This window comes from Neofelis nebulosa, chromosome 1, assembly GCF_028018385.1.
Source record: "Neofelis nebulosa isolate mNeoNeb1 chromosome 1, mNeoNeb1.pri, whole genome shotgun sequence".
In the NCBI taxonomy this organism is placed as follows: domain Eukaryota; kingdom Metazoa; phylum Chordata; class Mammalia; order Carnivora; family Felidae; genus Neofelis; species Neofelis nebulosa.
Genome location: NC_080782.1, coordinates 5,981,995 through 6,002,318, shown reverse-complemented (window position 1 = coordinate 6,002,318; position 20,324 = coordinate 5,981,995). Strand labels below are relative to the sequence as shown.

Sequence of the window (20,324 nt, the reverse complement as noted above, 5' to 3'; positions counted from 1 at the left end):
TTATCTTTTGAGAAGAGGCATAATAGAACATAAACAATGAAAAAATGAAAAACGGGAAATACATTAGTAGAAAGAGGGCACTGTTTGATAATTTGCATTCAAAAAATAATCGTGCTCAGGCATGGCACTTTGCCTGTATTATCTAGAAATCAGTTTTCCCCTACCACAAATTCTGTAATTAGGAATTCATTGAAAATTTTGTACTTTTTCATCTGGGATTGCATTGTCCTAAGAGAATGACATTCTGTTTACCCAAACGTTCGTTCTGGTCTCATTTAATTAAGACGGTGCCTGCTGCTAGAAACACGCATTCGTGCTTTATGATGTCGCACAATTTAATGTTTTCTTAAAACGGTTTCTTAAAAACTGTTTTAATTGACATTGTAGAAACAGAGAGGCCTGTTTACTGGCCAAGGTGTCTTTGATTTTGGCATCACGTTGGGTCTCCTGTGATGTCAAGAATTTACTATGGTGGAACAGCCCTCGAAAGAATCTTCCTGTAACAGAAGGGCCTAACGGACGAGGCGTATTTCAGCACAGAGACTAACTTCCTGATGAAAACATGCAAAGAAGAAATAAATGCTGGAAGTTTGTTTGTTTTATTGGTTTGGTTATTTATACTGATGCAGTACACGGGCACACACATACACACGTGTGCACAGTGCCACGCATGGACGCATGTGTCCACACATACAGGCACACACATACACCCGCATGCACACACATGCACACACACACGTATGTGCACAGAGCCTCTTACACACAGACACACAAGTGCACACGTGCATGCACACACATATACTCGCATGTGCACACACACACACACACACACACACACACAGAGCCTCTTATGCACAGATGGCAATTTAAAAAAATTCACATTTTGGAACCTGAAAGACAATGATCATTCATCAACGAGACTCGATTCAAGCCATGTGCGATATGCTAAAAAATTATTCCTCCTCCTCCTCCGGTGTGAAATTTATTTTTACTTCACACAGAGACATTTTTAAAAAAGATTTCAGAAGAGGTATTTTTAATGTTTGTTTATATTAAATTTTTTACATTAACGCCAAATCTGCCACATTCTGTAACCTACAGAAATCATACTCTGCCCTTGCTGGAAAAGGGCTCCCACTTGGACAACAGATTATTCGGGTTTTGGGGGGTATACCAGTGGTGTGGCCGGTTTTAAACTCAAAGATTACTCAGCAGTCCATGACGGTGGCATCAGAGAGACACGGATACACTCTCGAGACGGACAAAGTGAAACGAGGAGAAGCCCAGGAGCGGCACAGGGCAGGCAGCAAGCCCAGCACACGGGTCTGGCAGGGCTTCCGTGAGCCGTACTAGAGGTGGCTTGGGTCGCCTGAGTGATGCCACCGCATCGCAGGAAACACCTGGTAAGGCTCCCACTAAAGGAATCAGACCACTTTGGGACCATCTCCACTGGCCCGAAAGTGACATTTTGCCAAGTCTCTGCATCCCACCTCCCCAGTGCTGTCTGCTGCAGGACCCTCTCCTGAAGGACAAGCTCATTGGAAACTCCTGGGGAGGCCCCCAAAGGAAGACCGATGTTTCCATCCCAAGCCAGTCGAATGGATTCAGTGGTGTCCCCCAGAAAGACAGTTCCAAGTCCTCACCTGCAATATGACTGTGACCTTCTCTGGAAATAGGCTCTGCAGGTGTAATTGACTTAAGGACCTCAGGATGAGATCCTGCTGCGTTTAGGGTGGCCCGTGAGCCCAGTGACTATGTCCTTCTAAGAGAAAGAGGGGGATCTCGCACAGACACGCAGGGGGAGGCCATGTGGAGGATGCGGCGGAGGGTCAGGGGAAGACACTGCCTCCGAGACTCTGGGTGGCACTTCAAGTAAACCTGCTGAACCTCCGTCCCTACACCCTCACCCGTCTCGCCGAGTCCGTCTAGGGCTACTCGACAGTATGCGGAGGGGCAGATTTGCTCTTCATCTGCTCTGGCAATGACGAGAGAGGACAGGGAGAGCCTGGAAGAGGCACCCAGGCCATCTCTGGGAGCCTCACTGTTGTGTTTCACTCCCAACACGGCCTCGAGGGCAGTTCTTATTCATGCAGTTCTGAAAACAAGCCGGGGAACTGGAGGGGCTGACCTCTTTCTACACGGACAGGGGTGTGGGCAGCGTGTGATTCCCCACACTCCCAGGTTCCGATCTGAAGCCTCGCACACAGTGACCTCGGCCTACCTCTCGGGCCACCAGGCTACCACCTGTCTGGATCCATGTCCTGAACAAGCCCACCTAGAATGCAGACCCTCAATGGCAGCGTGTGGTCATTTAAACTCGGGACAAGTACAGAGAATCTTCCGTTTTCAAAAGAGGCCCTTAAGCTCAGGCTGGCATCCCTATCGCAGCCTGTATTTCAGCACAGAGAGTAGTACCACGCACAGCTCTTGTCCGGGACACGGGCTATGGTTTCAGGAAGGTGTCTTAGATCCCCAGAACAACATTTAGCATGCTAACTTGCTCAGAGAGCAAACACATCACTATCGTTTCAAAAACCATGGTCATGGGCCTGGGGAGTCATCGGGACAAATGACAATACAAATAAGTGGCTAAATGTCTGTCCTGTTGCTTAAATAAACCACCCCGGGCACAAGTAGCCCTGAGGCCGTGCACATTTACGAAACTTAAAAACCTTATTTTAAACATCGGACATTTGTTTATGACATACTTGTATTTTTAGAAGCCTATGCAGAAGCACTATGTCACAGGCTTCGAAGTTCTTGTTAGCCCAACAGACTTGGGACCTTAGTAGATCACTGACTGAATGATCCCGGCTCACCCTGGCACATTCTCGGTGCGAGCTGTCAAAGAACGATCGTCACACCATCACTCCTGTAGGGAGCAGTGACTCTAAGGGTGGACAGTACTTATTGTCACAGTAGTGACAATAAAAGAACTGAATGCGTGTAAGACTGGAGTCATCCCTATTGTGTTAAATTAATGCCCGGAAATAATACTGACCACTTCTTATTGTTCATCTTATGCCAAAGAGTAACAGATCAAGGGGCAGCCGCTGGATGTGACAACATCTACGTAGAGGCATGTTTATCATCTCAGCGATCAATAAAGAGTTGGGAGAATTCAATTTGATTCTTGGTCCTTAAGATACACTGCTGTGAAGCAATCTGGTGACTACAGTAGGAGAAAGTGCAGACGGAACATCCTCGGGACGAAATGGAGAAACAGGGGACCCCACAGAGGGGGCGGCCATGTTTCCGGAGGAATGATCAGCTAGGGGATATTACGCAAGGAAGCCCATTTCGTTCCCATTTTTCACTTCTAATAGGGTTTCCTGAGAGTGGACATGCCTTTTCTCTATGAGTGAGAACAGAAAGCAGGTCGATGGAGGAGAAAGCCAGGTGGCAGGAAACAAATGGAACCAGGAAGAAAGAACAGGACACGGTTCAATGGGTTAATCGGAACGTGCAGACTGTCAAAGCTACAAGCCAAAGGATGCAGAACGAAGCTGTGCCAGGGATGGAGGTGGGGTGGGATGGAAGGGAGGCAGGGGTCTTCTAGAGCTCTGCATCAGGACAACAATTCAGCTCCTGGGAGACTGGGGTGGGATGCACTGTAGCTCTCAGGGAAGCATGCCGTGGGTGCTCCTTGGAAGAGGACAGCGTTTCCAGGCCGCTCGACTGGCAGCCACAGATCCGGCCTCTGCTCTGACTGTGTGACTGTTAACAACTTCCTACGGTTTAACTGTTTAGTGCTGTGTCGATGATTAAATTGGCTTTGCATCTTAGTTGGTTATTTCTCTATATATTGTTCCTTTGTTTTACACCATCCATCAAAGAATTCCAAGCAAACTTTGGTGAAGGCAGAGTGCCTGGCATGCAATGAGTCTATATCCTTGGGGCAATCGTGCTCGTGTGCAGCTAGAGGAAGAATATCATCCTTGAAAATCCTGCACCCACAGCCTCTCCTTGGAGACCAGAAGGAGTGGGGAGTGCAAGAAGGCACAGTTTCATTCTCATGACAAAACACAATTTTTGAACAGAGGACCGTATTTCTAGGAATGATTTCAGGTGACGTCAAAGGTATTCATACCCACTTCTAAGAAAAAGAAACAGGCCATCCATTCTGAAATGCAAATAAAATCCCAGACGAGGGGACAGTTTTACAAATAGCGTCAGCTACGGAGGGATCACCTTTGTAGGCTTCCAAAACCTACAACGTTATTTTGAGATTTACCAGGACATGGATTCCCATCTCTACCATTCACCAAGTTTGCCTCTTGCAGAAAAAAACAAAAAAAATGAGAGACCTCTGTCCTTTTGTCTATATTTACGCACGCACACACACGTCTCTCTGGTGGTAAAATGATTGTGACACATCAGCATTTGTTCGCATGAAAGCAGCTACAGTGCACATCAGCAAAATATTTTCATTATTATTACTGAATAGACTCTGTTGTTTCTTTTTTTGAAATTGAGGTAGAGTCAACGTACGAGCAACGTATTATTGACACGGAACTTGGGGGAAGTTATGTGAAAAAGCAGATGTCTTACCTGTCTACCCAGAACAAGCAGTGTGATGAAAAATATAAAGAGAGACACTGAGCCCATGGTCTTCAGGTCTTTCCAAATGCCTGGTCTATTGGAGAACAAACAGACAAACAGACAAAAACAATACAAAACAACATACATACGGCACTTAGAATTTGTATATCAACCAACTTGAGAACCTCCACTGCATGTTCTAGTCCAGCCAAACACACACCTTTCAAATACATCTCCAAGCCCAGATTGCAGCAAAACAAAATAATCCCTATTTTGAAAGCTCAGTAAAAGATCCTCCCAAATTAACACAGATGTGTTACTTTCTACCAAACTCTAACAAACATAAAAGAACAGAGGAATGTGCATTGTAGTATTTTCTTTACACTTCTGAGATCCATATGGATAATCTGACATAGGATACTGACTTTTGAAGTTACCACTCTCAGAAAGAGACCGTCTTCTAGAAATTAACAATCGTGGGAGGGAGAAAAACGAAGCAGGGCACTTCATTCCACCAGCTACCCTCACCTGCAAATTATATAGTTGCTCATGACTTCTTTGGTAGGCGCTCGGTCTTATGTTCTCTTTTGTATGGGTTTGTATCACAGATGGCAATTCTTGGTCCACTGCCCCGTTTCTTCTCGGGTCCAGGTAGACGTCAGTCATCAATCCCCGTCCGTGTCCTCACCACAACATTCCAGAAAACCATCACCCCGCATATGGAGTTGGCATGCGTGGTGGGCACGGGATGCCCAGACATTTTAGTCAACTGTCACTCTGGGTGTTTCTGTGAGAGTGTTTTTTGGATGAGGTTCACATTTGAAGCAGTGAGCTGAGTGAAGCCCTGCGTAATTCGGGTCGGCCTCATCCAATCAGCTGAAGGCTTAACTAGAAGAAAGTGCTGACCTGCCCCTGAGTGAGACAGAATTCTCTCTTGCCCGGCTGCCTCTGATCTGAAACACTGGCTCTTCCTGGCTCTACAGCAGCTTCTGGCCCTCAGGCTCCAACTGGGACATTCGCCATGCAGATTTTGGACTTGCCAGCCTCCGTAGCCATGGGAGCCAGTTCCTTATGATAAACCTCTTGCTTGATATACGTATATTACATATATCATATACCAATATCCTACTGGTGCTGTTTCTCTGGAGAACCCTGGCTAATCCAGCAGGGAAGGAGCTATCTCCTGTCATCCCCGGGGAGTCCCGCCTAGCAGACAGATGACCATCTCCCACACGTGATAGGACTTAAAAAGCTGATTATGGATGGAGACATACCACATAAGCAGCATAGGTCATGTTTAATTAAATTAAGTAAGCACCAGGCCATCACCTTCTGCTTGTGGGTTGAGCTTGCTTGAAGATTTTCCCATCTCTCTACAGACAGTTCAAGGAATGAACCCTCTGATGACATGTGAGGAATCCACGTGGTAGCAAAAGAGCTCAGGTGGGCTTTGGAGGAGGACAACCCAGGTTGGACTGGAGTGTCCCTCCCTCCCCTGCCCTGTTGATTTGTGGCACATAGGATTGACCCCTCCAAACCTCACTCTTACCATCAGCCAGAGCGGGTAACAATACCCATCTTCCAGGCTGTTTTGGTCACTATGCCAACCACTGATAACCTGGCGCAGAGCCTGATGCGTGGGAGGCACTTCGTAAGTGGTACCCGTGAGTTTTAGTGAGGGTCGGGGCTAGAGAGGTCGTGAAAAAGATAAGAAAATGGAGGTTGGTGAATTATCATTAACAGAATGCAAGATCCACGTGCGAGGGAAACCTCGATTCCTTGCAGACAGGAAGAGGCAGAATAGCCAGTCTCGGGGGTCGAAGGGCTCAGGACCTCAGAGAACTCTCCAGAAAGGCTGGGCTTGCATGAGGGGCTCATTCCTCCTTGCTGAACCGGCCGGGCTGCAAGCAGGTGAGCTCGTCCGCCGTAAGGCGTGAGGCTGTCGCCGGTTTCTCCAGTAAACAGGAAGGTGCCACATCCCTGTTTCCCCAGAACGGATCCTAAGAAATGAAGTTGCTCCTTCACGAGCCTGTGACAGCTGTGTCTAAAAGCGCAGCTGCAGTGGCTGAGGAGAGCAGATGTTTATCAACGTCGGCTGCAATGAATATTAAACGCTTATTTTTCTATATTGACTCTGGTGACACCATATTGCCAGTTAGCAAAAGCGGCACAACGCAGCGAGCGCTCTCAGATGTGCAGGCGGGTTTTAAATGTTCGTGTTGCTTCACAAACCTTCCATTCTTTTATAATTCTAGGGGTCTGAGGACCCCTGCCCCAACCCTGTTTCACGTAAGGTCATGTTGTGAGGTAGCGGGGGTTAGGACTTCACCCCGCCCCTGGAACTCCCAAACAAGGAGTCAAACGTTAACTCCCGGGGCCGGACCTTGCTGCAAGTTCATCCATGCGGCCAATCGGAACTCAGGTTCCCCCCTTGCATGCCCGGCTAAGGGACCAGATGTCCCAACCATGCAGAGCCAGCTCAGGTCCCTCTCAGGGATGGAAACGGGGAGGTAGGGCCCTCTGTATGCGGTCTGGGGCCTGGCTGGGTTTCCAGTTAATCACACAGAAAATACAGGCAAGCGATCCTATCTGGGACTCCTCACGTGAATGCATGTGAACATTGGTTTAGGGGGTAGAAATGCTCTGCTCCACCGTCACCCAGATCTGGAGCCTTAGTGGGGAAGAGCGATGGGAGGGGTGGGGGCCTCGAGGGAGAAGGACAAGGGGAGACAAGACAAGTGGTTGCTGGATGGGACTGAACGGGCCTCAGAAGTAGCAAGACGCATCAGCATGTAGAACAGACTTGTGGGCACACGAATGCCTTTCTCCCTCCTGACCCTCTCTGCCACCTAAGAAGGATTGCACTGTGTTTTCATGGATTTCATTTAGGCTTCTCAAAAATGTCTTTTATTCATCCAGCCAAAAACAATGGCTGATTCCTACAGGAGCCCTTGTCTCCCGTGTGGACCACGCATGGGTGAGTGCCATATGGCTCCTGCAGTTTGAATGAGAAATCTGTCCATCCACAGATGCATTCTTGGGTTACCTTGCTCTTTGTGTGCATGTGGGAGAGGCTGGGAGGAAGGGGAGTGTGTAGCACGGAGGATGCATCCAGAATAGGTAGAATGGAATCCCAGGAGCTAGTCCAGTCAATTGTGTTGATCATCACGTTCCATCAGGTTCCTAGAGCTTCTAAAAACAAGGTACTGTAAGCTGGGTGGCTCAAAACAATGGAAGTTGATCACTTCACAGTTCTGGAAGCCAGATGTCTGTCTGCAGTCAAGGTGTTGGCAGGACAGTGCTCCCTCTGAGGCCCATAGGGACGTCCTTCCTCGCCTCATTCTGGTGCTCGCCAATCCCTGGTGTTCCTTGGCTCACCACCGCATCATTTCAGCGTCTGCCTCCGCCAACAAATGACGTTCTCTCAATGAGTCTGTGTCTTCACACGGTCGTATTAAAAAAAAAGATCTTTTTTAATGTTCATTTTTGAGATAGAGACAGAGCATGAGTTGGGAAGGGGCAGAGACAGGGGGAGACACAGAATCCGAAGCAGGCTCCAGGCTCCGAGCCGTCGGCATGGAGCCCGACGCGGGGCTCAAACCCACAAAGCACAAGATCATGACATGAGCCAGAGTCAGATGCTTAACCGACTGAGCCATCAAGATGGCCATCTTCTTATAAGGACACCAGCCATGCTGGATTAGGGCCCATCCCACTCCAGTAGGACTTCATTCAATGAAATAATCTGCAACAACCCTACTCCAAGTAAGGTCATGGTGTGAGGTGGCCGAGGTTAGGACTTCACCATGTCTTCTTTGAGGGATGCAATTCCACCTATAACCATCGTGTTGGTCATTTATGTAAAAATGGCAGCTGGCTGGGTGGGAGGCCTCCTTCTCTCTCTCTGTTCTTTAAGTATTAAGGTTGCAATCCACTTTGGACTTGCCCTTGTCCCGCTGTGCTATCCCAGAGTGATGAGGTAGGGGTCACAGCGCTGACAGAACTGAGAAAGTTTCTAACTCAGGGACAGTTCTAGCAAAAATGTGACAGGATATGGTTCCTTTTACACCTAAAAACTGGGCCCTGGAGACTCAGATGCCCAAACGAGCCTGGGGCCACACACTAATTTACAGCTGGCCCTCACCCTGAGGCTGTTAATGGAGCGATCATTCTGGCCCTCAAGTTTTCAGAGGACAAAAGAACAAAGAACCCTAAAAAATTGGAATTTTTGAGGAATTGCCTGGTGGACCAGCTCTAACCTAAAGGCCAACGGTTCAGGTGAGGTACAAAGGACATTCTTCAATCTCAGGAGAGAGAGCAGTCCAGGCACGGAGACTTAACCATGATTTCCCATTTAAAAGCTTTATGTTTCCCTAGTGGAAACAGGCCTCTATTATCTTAAGAAGAAAAGTACCTAAAGGAACTCAGGATTATAGGGTAGTTCTATTTTAAACTTCCAGGTAGTTCCAGAGCGGCTGCACCAGTTTGCATTCCCACCAACAGTGCCTGAGGGTTCCCCTTTTTCCACATCCTCACCAACACCTGTTGTTTCTTTAAAAAACAAAAAAAAAAAACCCTGTGTTTTAAAAATATTTATTTATTTATTTTGAGAGGGAGGGAGAGAGTGCACATACCCACGAGCAGGGGAGAGGAGGGAGACAGAGAGAGGGAGAAAGAATCCCGAGTAGGCTTCATGCTGTCAGCGCGAAGTCCGACGTGGGGCTCGATCTCACGAACGGTCAGATCGCGACCTGAGCGGAAACCACGGGTCGGTCGTTTAACCCACGGGGCCACCCAGGCGCCCCTGGTGCTGACGTTTTTTTTTACTCCTGCAGCCAGGCTTGCCTTTTGGGTGGACAATTCAGTCCATCTGCACCGAGAGTAATGTTGGTTGGCAAGGACTTACTCGTGCCCCCTCACCAACGGTTCTCTGGCTGTTTGCTACTTCCTCTGCTCCCTCCTTCTTTGAGGTTTTCTGTTCCTTGAAGGTTTGCACGGCTCTCTTCACACCCGAAAGGGCAGTCCCCTCCTGGAGTCCTTATGAATGGCCCCTGGGACGGAAACAGCTTGGGGCTTCCTGAGACTGGCTGGGGTCACGGCTGTTGCACGACCCTTGTCCCCTCCCGTGGCCCAGTTCTCAAGCTGCGAGCCATCTCTCCGCCTGGCCGTGCACCGGGCAGAGTACTGACGGCCTCCTTCGGTTTGCTCTGACAAGCCTTGCTCAAGTTCGAGTCTGTCGTCCGTCTCTCCCTGGTCCTCAGATCCGCGCCGGCTTTCTGTCCAAGTTGGCAGTCTCCTCCACCACTGGGAGCGCGGGCGGGGAGCTGGCTGCGGGGTCGGGGTGCGAGGGTGGCGCGTGGAGCCCAGTGGGGAGCCGGTGGGTCTGCTGCGGGGGGCCCACGGGCGAGGTGTTCCCAGTGTCCCCCGGGCGGGCTTCCCGACGGATGCCTCGATGCAGCTAGTGGGATGCGCATCCCCATCAGGCCCGTCGAGAGCCCCCGTCACGCAGCTCAGGACTCAGCATCGTGCACGGGGCCAGGAGGGAGCCTCCCTGGCAGCATCTGGCACGGCGGCAGCAGTGGGGGCTTGCTTGCATGGGCCTCGGCTGTGCCACCCTGGGGGAGGCGGGGAGTAGAGTCGGGCCGGTCCTCTTAGCTACTTCAGTGCATTCAGACTTGCAAGGTTTTCCCAGAAGCATGCTGGGACTTCTGCTCTGGAAACCGGACTCGCACAAAGGCTCCGTCGTCTGTGGGTGACTGGCTGAGTGTTCTCCAGGGGCTCCCGGACCACGTCCCAGAGGGGCTTGAGCTGGTTCACGGCCATGGCGGCGTGAACGCCTGGGGTCCGTACGCCTATCATCTGACGCGTGGGGGCATGAGATGCCTCTCGGACCCTTTGGCATACGCTGCTGAATCCCTCAGCTCCTACAAGGGCACTTTTGTCGCTGCACAGACGCCAAATCACTGTTACAGAGGTTGGGGGAGGGGCCAAGACGAGAGACACGTTGTTCTGCCGTGATACTGGAGTCACCTGTCTCCCGCGCTTGGGAATCCTCATAGTTCTTCAACGTCTTCCCGACGTGAGTCAACACTGGGCCCTAACACAAGCCGGCCGACACGCTCTCTTCTTTTCTAGGCGTGCGGCATGAACTTAACCCCGACAGACAAGTCTCCCGCGAGCCTTCCCGTGAGACACGATCTTCTCAGAGAGACTCTGTGATCTTCTTGATGGTAGAAACTGTACTTTCTTCGTCTCCATGCGCTCAGGCTCCAGCAGTGAGGCCTGGCATACAGCGGGTGTTCAACAGAAGTGTGTCTTAAAAACACGTGAGTGAGGGGACACATAATCGTGCTGGTTTGAAACCCCAGGGGCTTCCTTTCTAGACACTTTCCTCTCCTGGCTGGACACGGATCCCCTGGAACCCGCAGCAGTCCTCCAGGGCGGGTGGCCCAATGTCACCCAAGGACAGAGGGCCCCGAGCCTCTGCTTTCTCAGAGTATCTTTTTTTAAGGTTATTTATTTATTTTGACAGAGACAACGTGCAAGGAGGGGAGGGGCAGAGACAGAGAGGAAGAGCGAGAATCCCAAGCAGGCTCCACGCTGTCGGAACAGAGCCCAACACAGGACTCCATCCCATGGACCGAGAGATCGTGACCTGAGCCGAAATCAAGAGTCGGTCGCTCAACTGGCCGAGCCACCCAAGGACCCCGGCCTTTTTTTTTTTTTTTTTTTTTTTTTAACTTTTTCTCATTGTATTGTTCATAAATGCCAAGCAAGACATTCTGGGGCTGGAACAGCCTACCACACTAAGGCACAAGCTCTCGCTGGGAAATGCGCCCAGGGGACAGCTGCAGGTCAGGAGAGAGGACAAAGGCGGGGCTGAGAGCGGCGCTGGACCTCTGCTATGGATGTGATAATGCACTTGACGAATGCGGTCGTGGTTTCGTTCCGTAAAGGTGATCGTAGGCGGGAGGCGACTGGCCGATCAGTGCAGTGAGACACAGGGCTGTGTGTGGCCTTAGCATCAGAGGCTGATGGAGTGATGATTAAGATGCATTCTGCACAGTGTCTGGGCACAGGCCCCGGGAAACCTCCTCCCCGCCCCCCACTCCAAAATCAAACAGAACAGCCTAAAAATCAAGTACTCTCCTGCAGGTGGATCCACCTCCCAGGGCATTTTCTTTTCTAGATTAAATAACACAGTAGCTCACTGGTGGTTGCTTTTTCTAGAAGAAAGAAGAGAAAGTTTGGTGGAATTGAGTAGCCCTCAGACGACTTGCTTTTACGTCGGGCAGCTCGGACGAGCCACCACCAGCTTCTCTGACCCCCCCAACCCACTGCGGAGGGCAGGGGGGGGGGCGGTTCCAGCCACGCAGAAACGTGTGTTTCTTACTTTCTGGAGATACAGAGAGGGGAAACTGGGCAGGGGACGAGAAGCTGAGATGTTAACTTCGAAAGTAATTTCAAAACTTTTCCACATTAACTTGGATACGTGATGGGTTAGAATGTAAATCTGGAATACGTTTTTAATTTAAAAGAGGAGGCCTGAGAGGAATTTCAGGTGCTTGGGGACACCCCCAGACCCTCGACCACAGGGTGGACGTGTGGTGCCGTCCTGCCTTTCTGCTGATCGTGATTAATGCTGCAGTGAGCTCACCCTCGGCTGATCCCACGTTGGGACGCTGTCAAAATCTGTCGCGTCATCTCGAATTCTGTGTCTTGAATGAGACACAGGCAAAACAGAGAAAGCGGAACAACGTCACACTGAAGGTGCTTAGCGCGTAGCTCCCGGTGACATGTGTCTGAGCATCTCCACCACCACGCTTGACGCAGAACTTTAAGGAAGTTAAAATTATGCAGACATTTCTACCAACAACAATCCAGAGCTTGCGGATGAGGCTGGACACTGGGCATTGCTGCTTACTTACACGCCTTACGTATACGCTGTCCACAAAGGATTTGTCGTATTCAGCTGAGCGCCCAAACAGAGCTGGTTCCTTGTTATCCACCCCACCAGCCACCGTCCCGTTCAAGCTCCCCACCCCCGCATTTTCAGAATTAAACGCACGTTTCCTATATTCAGGTGGATTAGCATGATGGCCGGGTCCATAGGAAACGATAACACTCATCCCTTGAGACTTTTCAGTTCTGCAAGAAAAAAACTCCCAGGAAAAATCTGACAGTGTCTTGTGGACTCTGTGGCAAGACCTTGACAAGGGAAGGGAAAGTGTCTTCGAAACAAGAACATCTTCCAGCAACATCAACGCTCATCAGCATCACCGTCACTGCCAAGAGCACTTGGTGTCCTCCGTGGTGCCGGCCGAGGGCTCTGGGAGACAGCGTCACGGGTAGGAACCGGAATGGCCACTGACTGGTTCGGCAAAACATCCTGTACTCACGGAAAAACGGGGGATGTCGTAAATGCCAGAGAATTAGGAAACGGCTTCTCCTGGACCTTCTGAATACCAGAAACACCCGGGCTTCTTCCACCATGACGTGACTTCCCAGAATCGCATTAAGAGCAGGTAATGGTAAGTATTGGGGCATCGCTGGCCTCTGTTTAATGAACTTCCAGTGGCACACTCAAAGTAGTCTCTTTTCTTCTCCTTTGGAGTAGGCTTTCCACACTCGTGAATCTGCCGGAATATCTTTGATGTCACTTCCTGAATTATTCGTTGAGCTGGAGTTTTTCTGGTGCATACTTCTCCCGTTTTCTTCGCTAACCCTGTTGTAAAAACGTCCCTGTTGGCTTGTAACATCCTTTTGGCTTGCCCATTATCAACGTCAAATTTGGTTCTGAAAAGGCCCCCGAAACATGGGCCATGGTGAACTCACATAGAGGACGACAATACGGTCCAAGTGTGTATTCAGAAAGTGGCCTAACGCTGCCTCATAAACAGAGATGCCCTCTCCAAACTTGCCTGTGAAACGTAAGAGTACAAACAAAAACCGGTCCTGTTCCTGAGAAGACACATCTTCCATGAGCCTCTGTCTTCAGGGAAGCAGGTGAGGTGAGACTTTTCATCACAGCCAGTATTTGGGCCTTTCTGGTTATTAAGGAGTCTACCTGCTGTTATTCATTTATCTAACAGATATTTCTTAGCACCTACTTACTAGAGGGCAGGCACAGTTGCAGGCACTGTGGTTATCAGAGTGGTGCTCAGTTCGGACCTGCTCCTTCCTCGATTCTAGAGTGTCTGTTACCTGCCTTAAAGAAAAGAGGGCAGCAGATGACACAGCCCCATCTGCTTCCTCTAGGGGAGACATTCCCCGGCTCTGCAGGGTGACAGGGCCGCTCGGTGTGCAGAACACCCACGGTGAAAGCCGGAAGTCTGGGGTAGGTCTGCTAGGAATGCTCGGTGTTGACAAGGGGTCCAGTCCAGGGGCCAAGGTGGGCCCCAAGGGCACTGACTATCACAGCAGAGCACACATTCCAGAAAGAAGACCAGGGCAAGGACCAGGAAGCCAAGAGTGAAAAGGGAGACCAAGGATGCAAAGACCAGAAATAAGTCAGAAAAGGGACGGGGCCAAGCACATCTTCAGTGGCACGGATGAGCTCCGTCAGGACTGGGAGCGCGGTGTGGCACTCCTGGGAACCAGCTCCCTCCTTGAAGGGAGCCACTGGCTTTGGGATTTAGGGATGTTCCATCTCCAGGTCCCGTCCCAGATCAGGGGGCTTTTGTTTTTCTGAGGATCCCAGTGTCTTAACAGAAAGGAGGTGTACCAGCGTCTACACCATCGAGGCGAAGGATGAGGAAACCCGGGTCAGGTGTTTGATGGGGAAACCTCTTGAATTCTCTCGAACAAAGAACACATAGGCATTGGTGGGTTTTGGCTCCGGGAGGGGTTTAGGGTTCTCTCAAACACACACTGAGGCTGAAGAAATCAGGAGGGAAATGGAGAGAGTCTTGGTCTTAGGAGTCTCTCATTTGTTTGTGTTTGTTTGTTTGTTTGTTTGAATATGTTTAAAAAGTTTTTAATGTTTATTTATTTTTGAGGAAGAGAGAGAGCCTGATGGGGGGCTCGATCTCAGGAATCAGATGCTTAACTGACCGAGGCACCTGGGGGCCCCTCATTTGGGATTAGTTTTAAACCGATATTGAGAAAATTTGTTGATTTCAAGGTGTTCTGCTATCCTGCCAAGAACAGTCACCTTTTGGTGGAGGAATGCTTGGGGGGTGCTGGGGCAACTCGTGCAGGAAGCGGGTCTGGACAGGCCAGAACTGTATGGGCAGGAAGAGGATGGGGAGGCAGGTCTGGACGGGCCAGACCTGTACGGGCAGGAGGAGGACGGGGAGGCAGGTGCGTCCCTCCTCCTGGCAGGACGCTGTCTTCCTTCGGAGTGGAGGCAGGTTCTGGAGGCTTCTCAGGGCAGCCCTCTCTGATTGTAAGTTTCTTATGAAGACACGACCAGAAGAATACACACAAAAGATCTTGAATGAAATGAAAGGGCTCGGGAAGTAAAAACTTTTCTTTAACCAAGTAACTCCTCTAGTGCTGCTCAGTTCTGACCCGAGATCGTGTGTCTGTCTCAGGTCCCCAGGAGAAATTCTCTCTCCATCAGAAAGCCGCTGATCTAATTGCTTCTTTGTCTTCGGATGTGTCACATGTTCAGGAGCCTCAAACTTAATAAAGGGAAATTCAGTGGCCTTGTCTGCTGCGCGTAGAAATCGGTAATGCCACATTTACGTAGGGATTTGAGGCAGGCTCCCTGGATGTGGCAGAGAAATATTCAAGCATGTTTGCTTGGTGACTCTGAGAACTTATTGGAAAATTAACTTCTGATTTCATTCTCCTCCTTGCTAAGGAATCATAAACCTTCCTTAATACCATTATGCATTTTTGCAACTTGACTACTCTTCAGCTTGATTACAGATTATTAAAGCTTCATGGTGTGGAAGACGATGGAAATTAAATTACGTGAAGAGAATGCACTGCCACTGTGTTTCTGAAAGTTCTTACTGGCAAGAAACGTGCACGCAGTGGGGGGCCCACTGTCCTTGACACTGAACCTCTGATGGAGAAGTAAGTGGCCATATGCTGTCAACACAAGCCATCTTTCTGGAGCCACACATCTAGGAAAATATTTAAGGCATTTATTTTATATTAAAAGAAATATATAGATATCTTACGGAGGATTATGCAACATGCCTACAGAAAAAAACTGGAAGCCTGGCGGGTCTAGAAATAAACCCAACACTTGATGTAAAAAGTTTCGCTATCAAGATGTGTGATGGAGAGTATCATAATGATTCCATTTTTTTTTTCAAGCAGGGAACAGGTATTCTAAGCTTATGGAAGTGATTTGATGGCAGGAGACCTTTCATAAACCCAAAGAGGGGCTTGAGGACCATTTTCAATATTCCCGAACTCGGGACCCGATGCTTTCACATCATATCGTCTGATCGTATCCGGGACCGGATTATATCATAGGTCTACCTCTTCCTGCAAATCAATCTCTTCATAGAACAGAGAATCGCCAGCTGCCAGTACCTCCTTCCACACCAGGGTATTTTAGGAAATCTCCCGTAAGATGTTGAACTCTATAACTTGTGAAAGTATCCACTTACTTTTCCGGTGTATGTGGATTCCTCTGTTTTGAACTGGGGTCCACTCTGCCCCGCAGGGCACATTTGGCAACGTCTGGAGACATTTTCTGTGGTCATGACTCGGGGCGGGTGGCTGTGAGTGGCATCTGGCGGGTAGGGGCCAGGGATGCCACGACATACCCTATAATGCCGAGGGCAGTCCTCCCACCGCCCGACACAACAGAAACTTACTCGCACCGAAGTTTTATAATGCTGAGGAAGAGAAACCCTAGGTTATTGTTATCAATATAGTACAGATTGGGGCAGTGATCACCTCCCTAAACCTCCTAAGGGTACATGATGATAGATATTGTATATAATCTATAGTGAAGACACACATCAATTTTCTGCACCACAATTTCAAAGAAAAGCCCACACAATGATTATCAATGGCAAGGATACCGCTAGTCTGTGTTTACTCAACACACACTCACGTCATCAACGTCCCGTGAAACCACCGCGGAGAAGGAAGAGGGCGCAGGTTACCTCTCAAATAAGACCTGGCTGTAGTCGTCCAGGACGTGGGCGTGAGTGTGGAGAAGGATGGTGTTGTAGCCTATCAACGCCGCCATCATGATCAGCATTTTCAACTCGTAATTCACCCGCAGGAAAACCGAGCAGGAAATCAGTCCCAGAATGCAGCTGTAGATAAAGTACTGGAACAGGGAAATATATCAGATGAACGTTTAGGATCTCTTCTGCGAAATGCTGGAATAGGAATTCACACTGGGGGTCACCACCAACCCCCAAGCTCACGCACGCAACTTCCGAACTGGCTGTGAAAAACAGATGCCCTTTTCTGTTTTCTGACCCCGGGGTACACGCCCGAAAATGTGTGCTTTAGAAAAGAATTACTCATTCCGTGGCTTGCTGACCCAGTGAAGCATGCCCAATGAGAACAATCGTGCGTATTGCCAATAGAAATAATTCTTAACGATCTACACTGAAGGCAGGTCATGACTTGCAAATGTCATTTGCTTCTCGAAGATGAAAACAAGTGACTCTGTACACAGGTATCGATTTTAAAAGCTATAGTACTTAGAATCTCTTTCGGCCTTTCAATTCTTAATTTATGAAGATATAAATCATTACCGGGGGTTCTGTTAAAAGCATAAGAAAGCCTCGGCATTTTATTAAAGGAGAAACTGCAGGTCTAAAGCAGAGAGGATTGGACAAACTAACAGCTTTGGCCGGGGTGAGTCACAGAGTCCCTGGAAGTGGGCAGGGAACACGAGGGAATGGGAAGAGCTAGGCGTGTGGAAAAAAGCCAGCACGTTGCATCCCCTGTCGTCCCCAGGAAACAGTGACACGTGTGCCCTACCGTGGTGCTCCCTCGCCATTTGCCCTACGGGACATCATCGAGATGCGACAGCCCCGGCCAATCTTGCTTTGCTCACTCATTAGCGGGGTCCCCAGTGACCCATCCTGGTTGTGGAGCATGTCTCCATCTATAAAATGAGGGGAAGAATGCCCTCTGTTTTTTTTTTTTTGAATGTTTATTTATTTTGAGAGAGAGAGAGAGCAGAAGCGGGAGAGAGGCAGAGAGAGGGAGAGAGAGAGAATCCCAAGCAGGCTCCACACTGTCAGCGCAGAGCCCGATGTGGGCTCGATCCCACGAACCGTGAGATCACGACCAGAGCCGAAACCAAGGGTCAGACACCTAACCGACTGAGCCGCCCAGGTGCCCCTCATATCCTCCTTTTAAGTCACTGAAAAGAACAAGCAAAGCTTGCGGCCCAGAGCCCTGCCAGCCAGGAGGGATGTGGTAAGTGGACACGGTCGCCAGGCCCAGGGGGCCTCTACCTGTGACACGGCCGTGTCTTCAGGAACCAGGGTTGGCTGCTACCGGCATTTCTGGAGCAGAAGCAGCACTCAGTAAAGTTTCATGGTATAATGAAGCATAGATCCGACTGATGTTTGACAGACCCTGTCTTTAAAAACTAGCCCGGTCTGTCATTTCCATCATATGGAATAAGCCACGGAAGGCCAGCGATATTAGCTCATCCATCCTGCTCTTGGGGAAGAGAAGTCGAGAAGCCAGCTGCCCTGGTCACACAAAGCACTTCCTTCTCTGCGAGAGGGAGGTTTGGGAGCGAGGCGGCCACACAAGGGCTAATACAGATCCGTACTCATCAGGACTCAGACCTGGCATTTCAGCTTCCCGAGGAAGACCAGCCACCGCCCTGGATCACACGGCCACTGGGTCACCCTTTAGGAGGTGAAGCTTTCCCGAGCAAGGCGGCCTTACAGGTGGCAGCATTTTACGGGATACGGAGGGCTGTAAGCAGAATTTCTATGGCCAGATTACCTCCCCGAGGGGGGGTTCCCCACTAGGCTGACCCCACTCTCCCCGCAGCAGAGAATGGGGGGAGGAACAGAGGAAAGAAAGGTGTCCTGATAGGACTGTTTGGGCTGGCCGAGTGGAAACACAGAATCGAGGCAGGGAGACCTGGCTCAGTTTCTCCCAAAACAGGGGAGGGGCGTGTGCTCCTAAACCAGCCCTGAGTTACATGGAGTTCTGCCACCATTCCCTTAGCCTGGTGACTAAGTCCCCAGCTCAGAGGGCAGGCGTGAGGGCTCAGGGCCAGGAGGCGCCTCAGGCCTGGGGACAGACACGGAACCCAGAGCAGGCAGCTCAGCAAATTCCCCAGGGAGGGCTGCTCAGGGACCGTGTACAGCAGCTTCACGGGGAGCCTCATCCCACCGAATCCGACAAGATAACAGGCTTCTGTGTCTCATGTCTCCTTGCGTTAGTTCATTTTTCTGCTATTTCACTGTTCATTTTGAAAGTTACCCTCCACGATGGGTTGGCAGTTTAAAAAAAACTAAACAAGTGAAAGCAGGGGCCTTCCCCACAAAGTCTGAGAGGCCCTGGTTTACAACCCAGTGGTCTTTCAGTGAGTAGTGGAGAGTAGTCTAGAACCGCTCCTCGAAGGCCATGACATTGCCTTGGGGGCCGGCTGTGGGGGAAGCTCTCAGTTCCAGACACGATGCTGCTAGTGAAATGATGCGGGAGACCTCAGGATGAACGTCGTCAACAAATGTGTCACCGTGAGTATCAGTGTATGCACGTGCACCTGGTGGGGGGACACAGGGTCACACAGGATTTCTGTAGCACCCCTCCTTTGAAGTAAGTGCCAACACCTATACAAATACAGCCTATGGATTCACTTATTTTATTTTATTTGATTTTATGTTTTATTTATTTTCGAGACAGAGAGAGAAGGGGGGGGGGCGCCAACCGGGGAGAGGGCCGGAGAGAGGGAAACACAGAATCTGAAGCAGGATCTAGGCTCTGAGCTGTCGGCACAGAGCCCGATGCGGGGCTCAAACCCACGAACTGTGAGATCATGACCTGAGCCAAGTCGGACGCTCAATGGACTGAGCCACCCAGGTGCCCCTAGTTTCACATTTTAAAATTCGTGCTTAGGCTTCTAAAAAGTTTTCCTATTTCAAGAGTATCTACTGAAAAACGTATGTCAATGGCAAGCGGCATTTAGTCATTTACTATTTACTTTCTAGACCGCCTGGAGGTCATGCACAATGTGGTCTGGGAGTTAATTAAAGGTAGGCTGGCAGCCTGCAGACAGCGGAAGGGGGGCGTGTGAATGTGAACGAGGGGGATAACCTGAGAGGGCCAGGCCAGGGGTTCTGGAGATCGGCTATCTCCACCACATAACGAAGCCGCCAGGGAGAACACCGACTGGTCAAGAGTCCTGGCGGCAGGCTCCCGAACGGACTTCCATTAGGATGTAATTACTACTGACCTGATTTCCGCATAGTTTTGATGTAGTTGATATGTTATTAATGTGTATATTCTTTATTCATATTGAAAATCATTATTATTACTTTAATTACTAAATATCATTTGTTAATATCCATTAAGATTAGGTGAACAGAGTTAAAATTAGTTAATATGGTTATTAACATGTTTGATATAGCTAACTATGAAATCAATTTGCATTTTTTTTTCAATTTGCATTTTTGCGCCAAGGGAACAGCGGCTATCATCTTGGATAATTCAGTTAGGTCTCTTTGGCCTCAGTTTCCTCACACGGAAAATGAGAATTCCAGTAATAGCAAACCACAGGGAAGCTTTTCAGATATAATGATATAAATACAGATATAGTATGAACTGCCTCCATGGCAAAAATCCTTTGTGGTAGATTTTGTTGGATATTTTAAAATGACTTT

The 20,324-nt window shown here is 49.5% G+C and overlaps 1 protein-coding gene across 5 annotated transcripts in view; it reads right to left on the bottom strand.

Moving 5' to 3' along the window:
• Positions 1-20,324, bottom strand: part of ADCY2 (adenylate cyclase 2) — a 418,010-nt gene that overhangs the window by 35,592 nt on the left and 362,094 nt on the right. For 4 of the 5 annotated variants that reach the window (XM_058715319.1, XM_058715313.1, XM_058715304.1 and 1 more), the window contains 2 exons: positions 16,617-16,786; positions 4,552-4,636 (listed from right to left, as the gene is read on the bottom strand). In XM_058715319.1, the coding sequence (XP_058571302.1) occupies positions 4,552-4,636; positions 16,617-16,786 (255 nt within the window). The remainder of the gene's footprint in view (positions 1-4,551; positions 4,637-16,616; positions 16,787-20,324) is intronic. The other variant, XM_058715293.1, reaches the window with a different exon arrangement.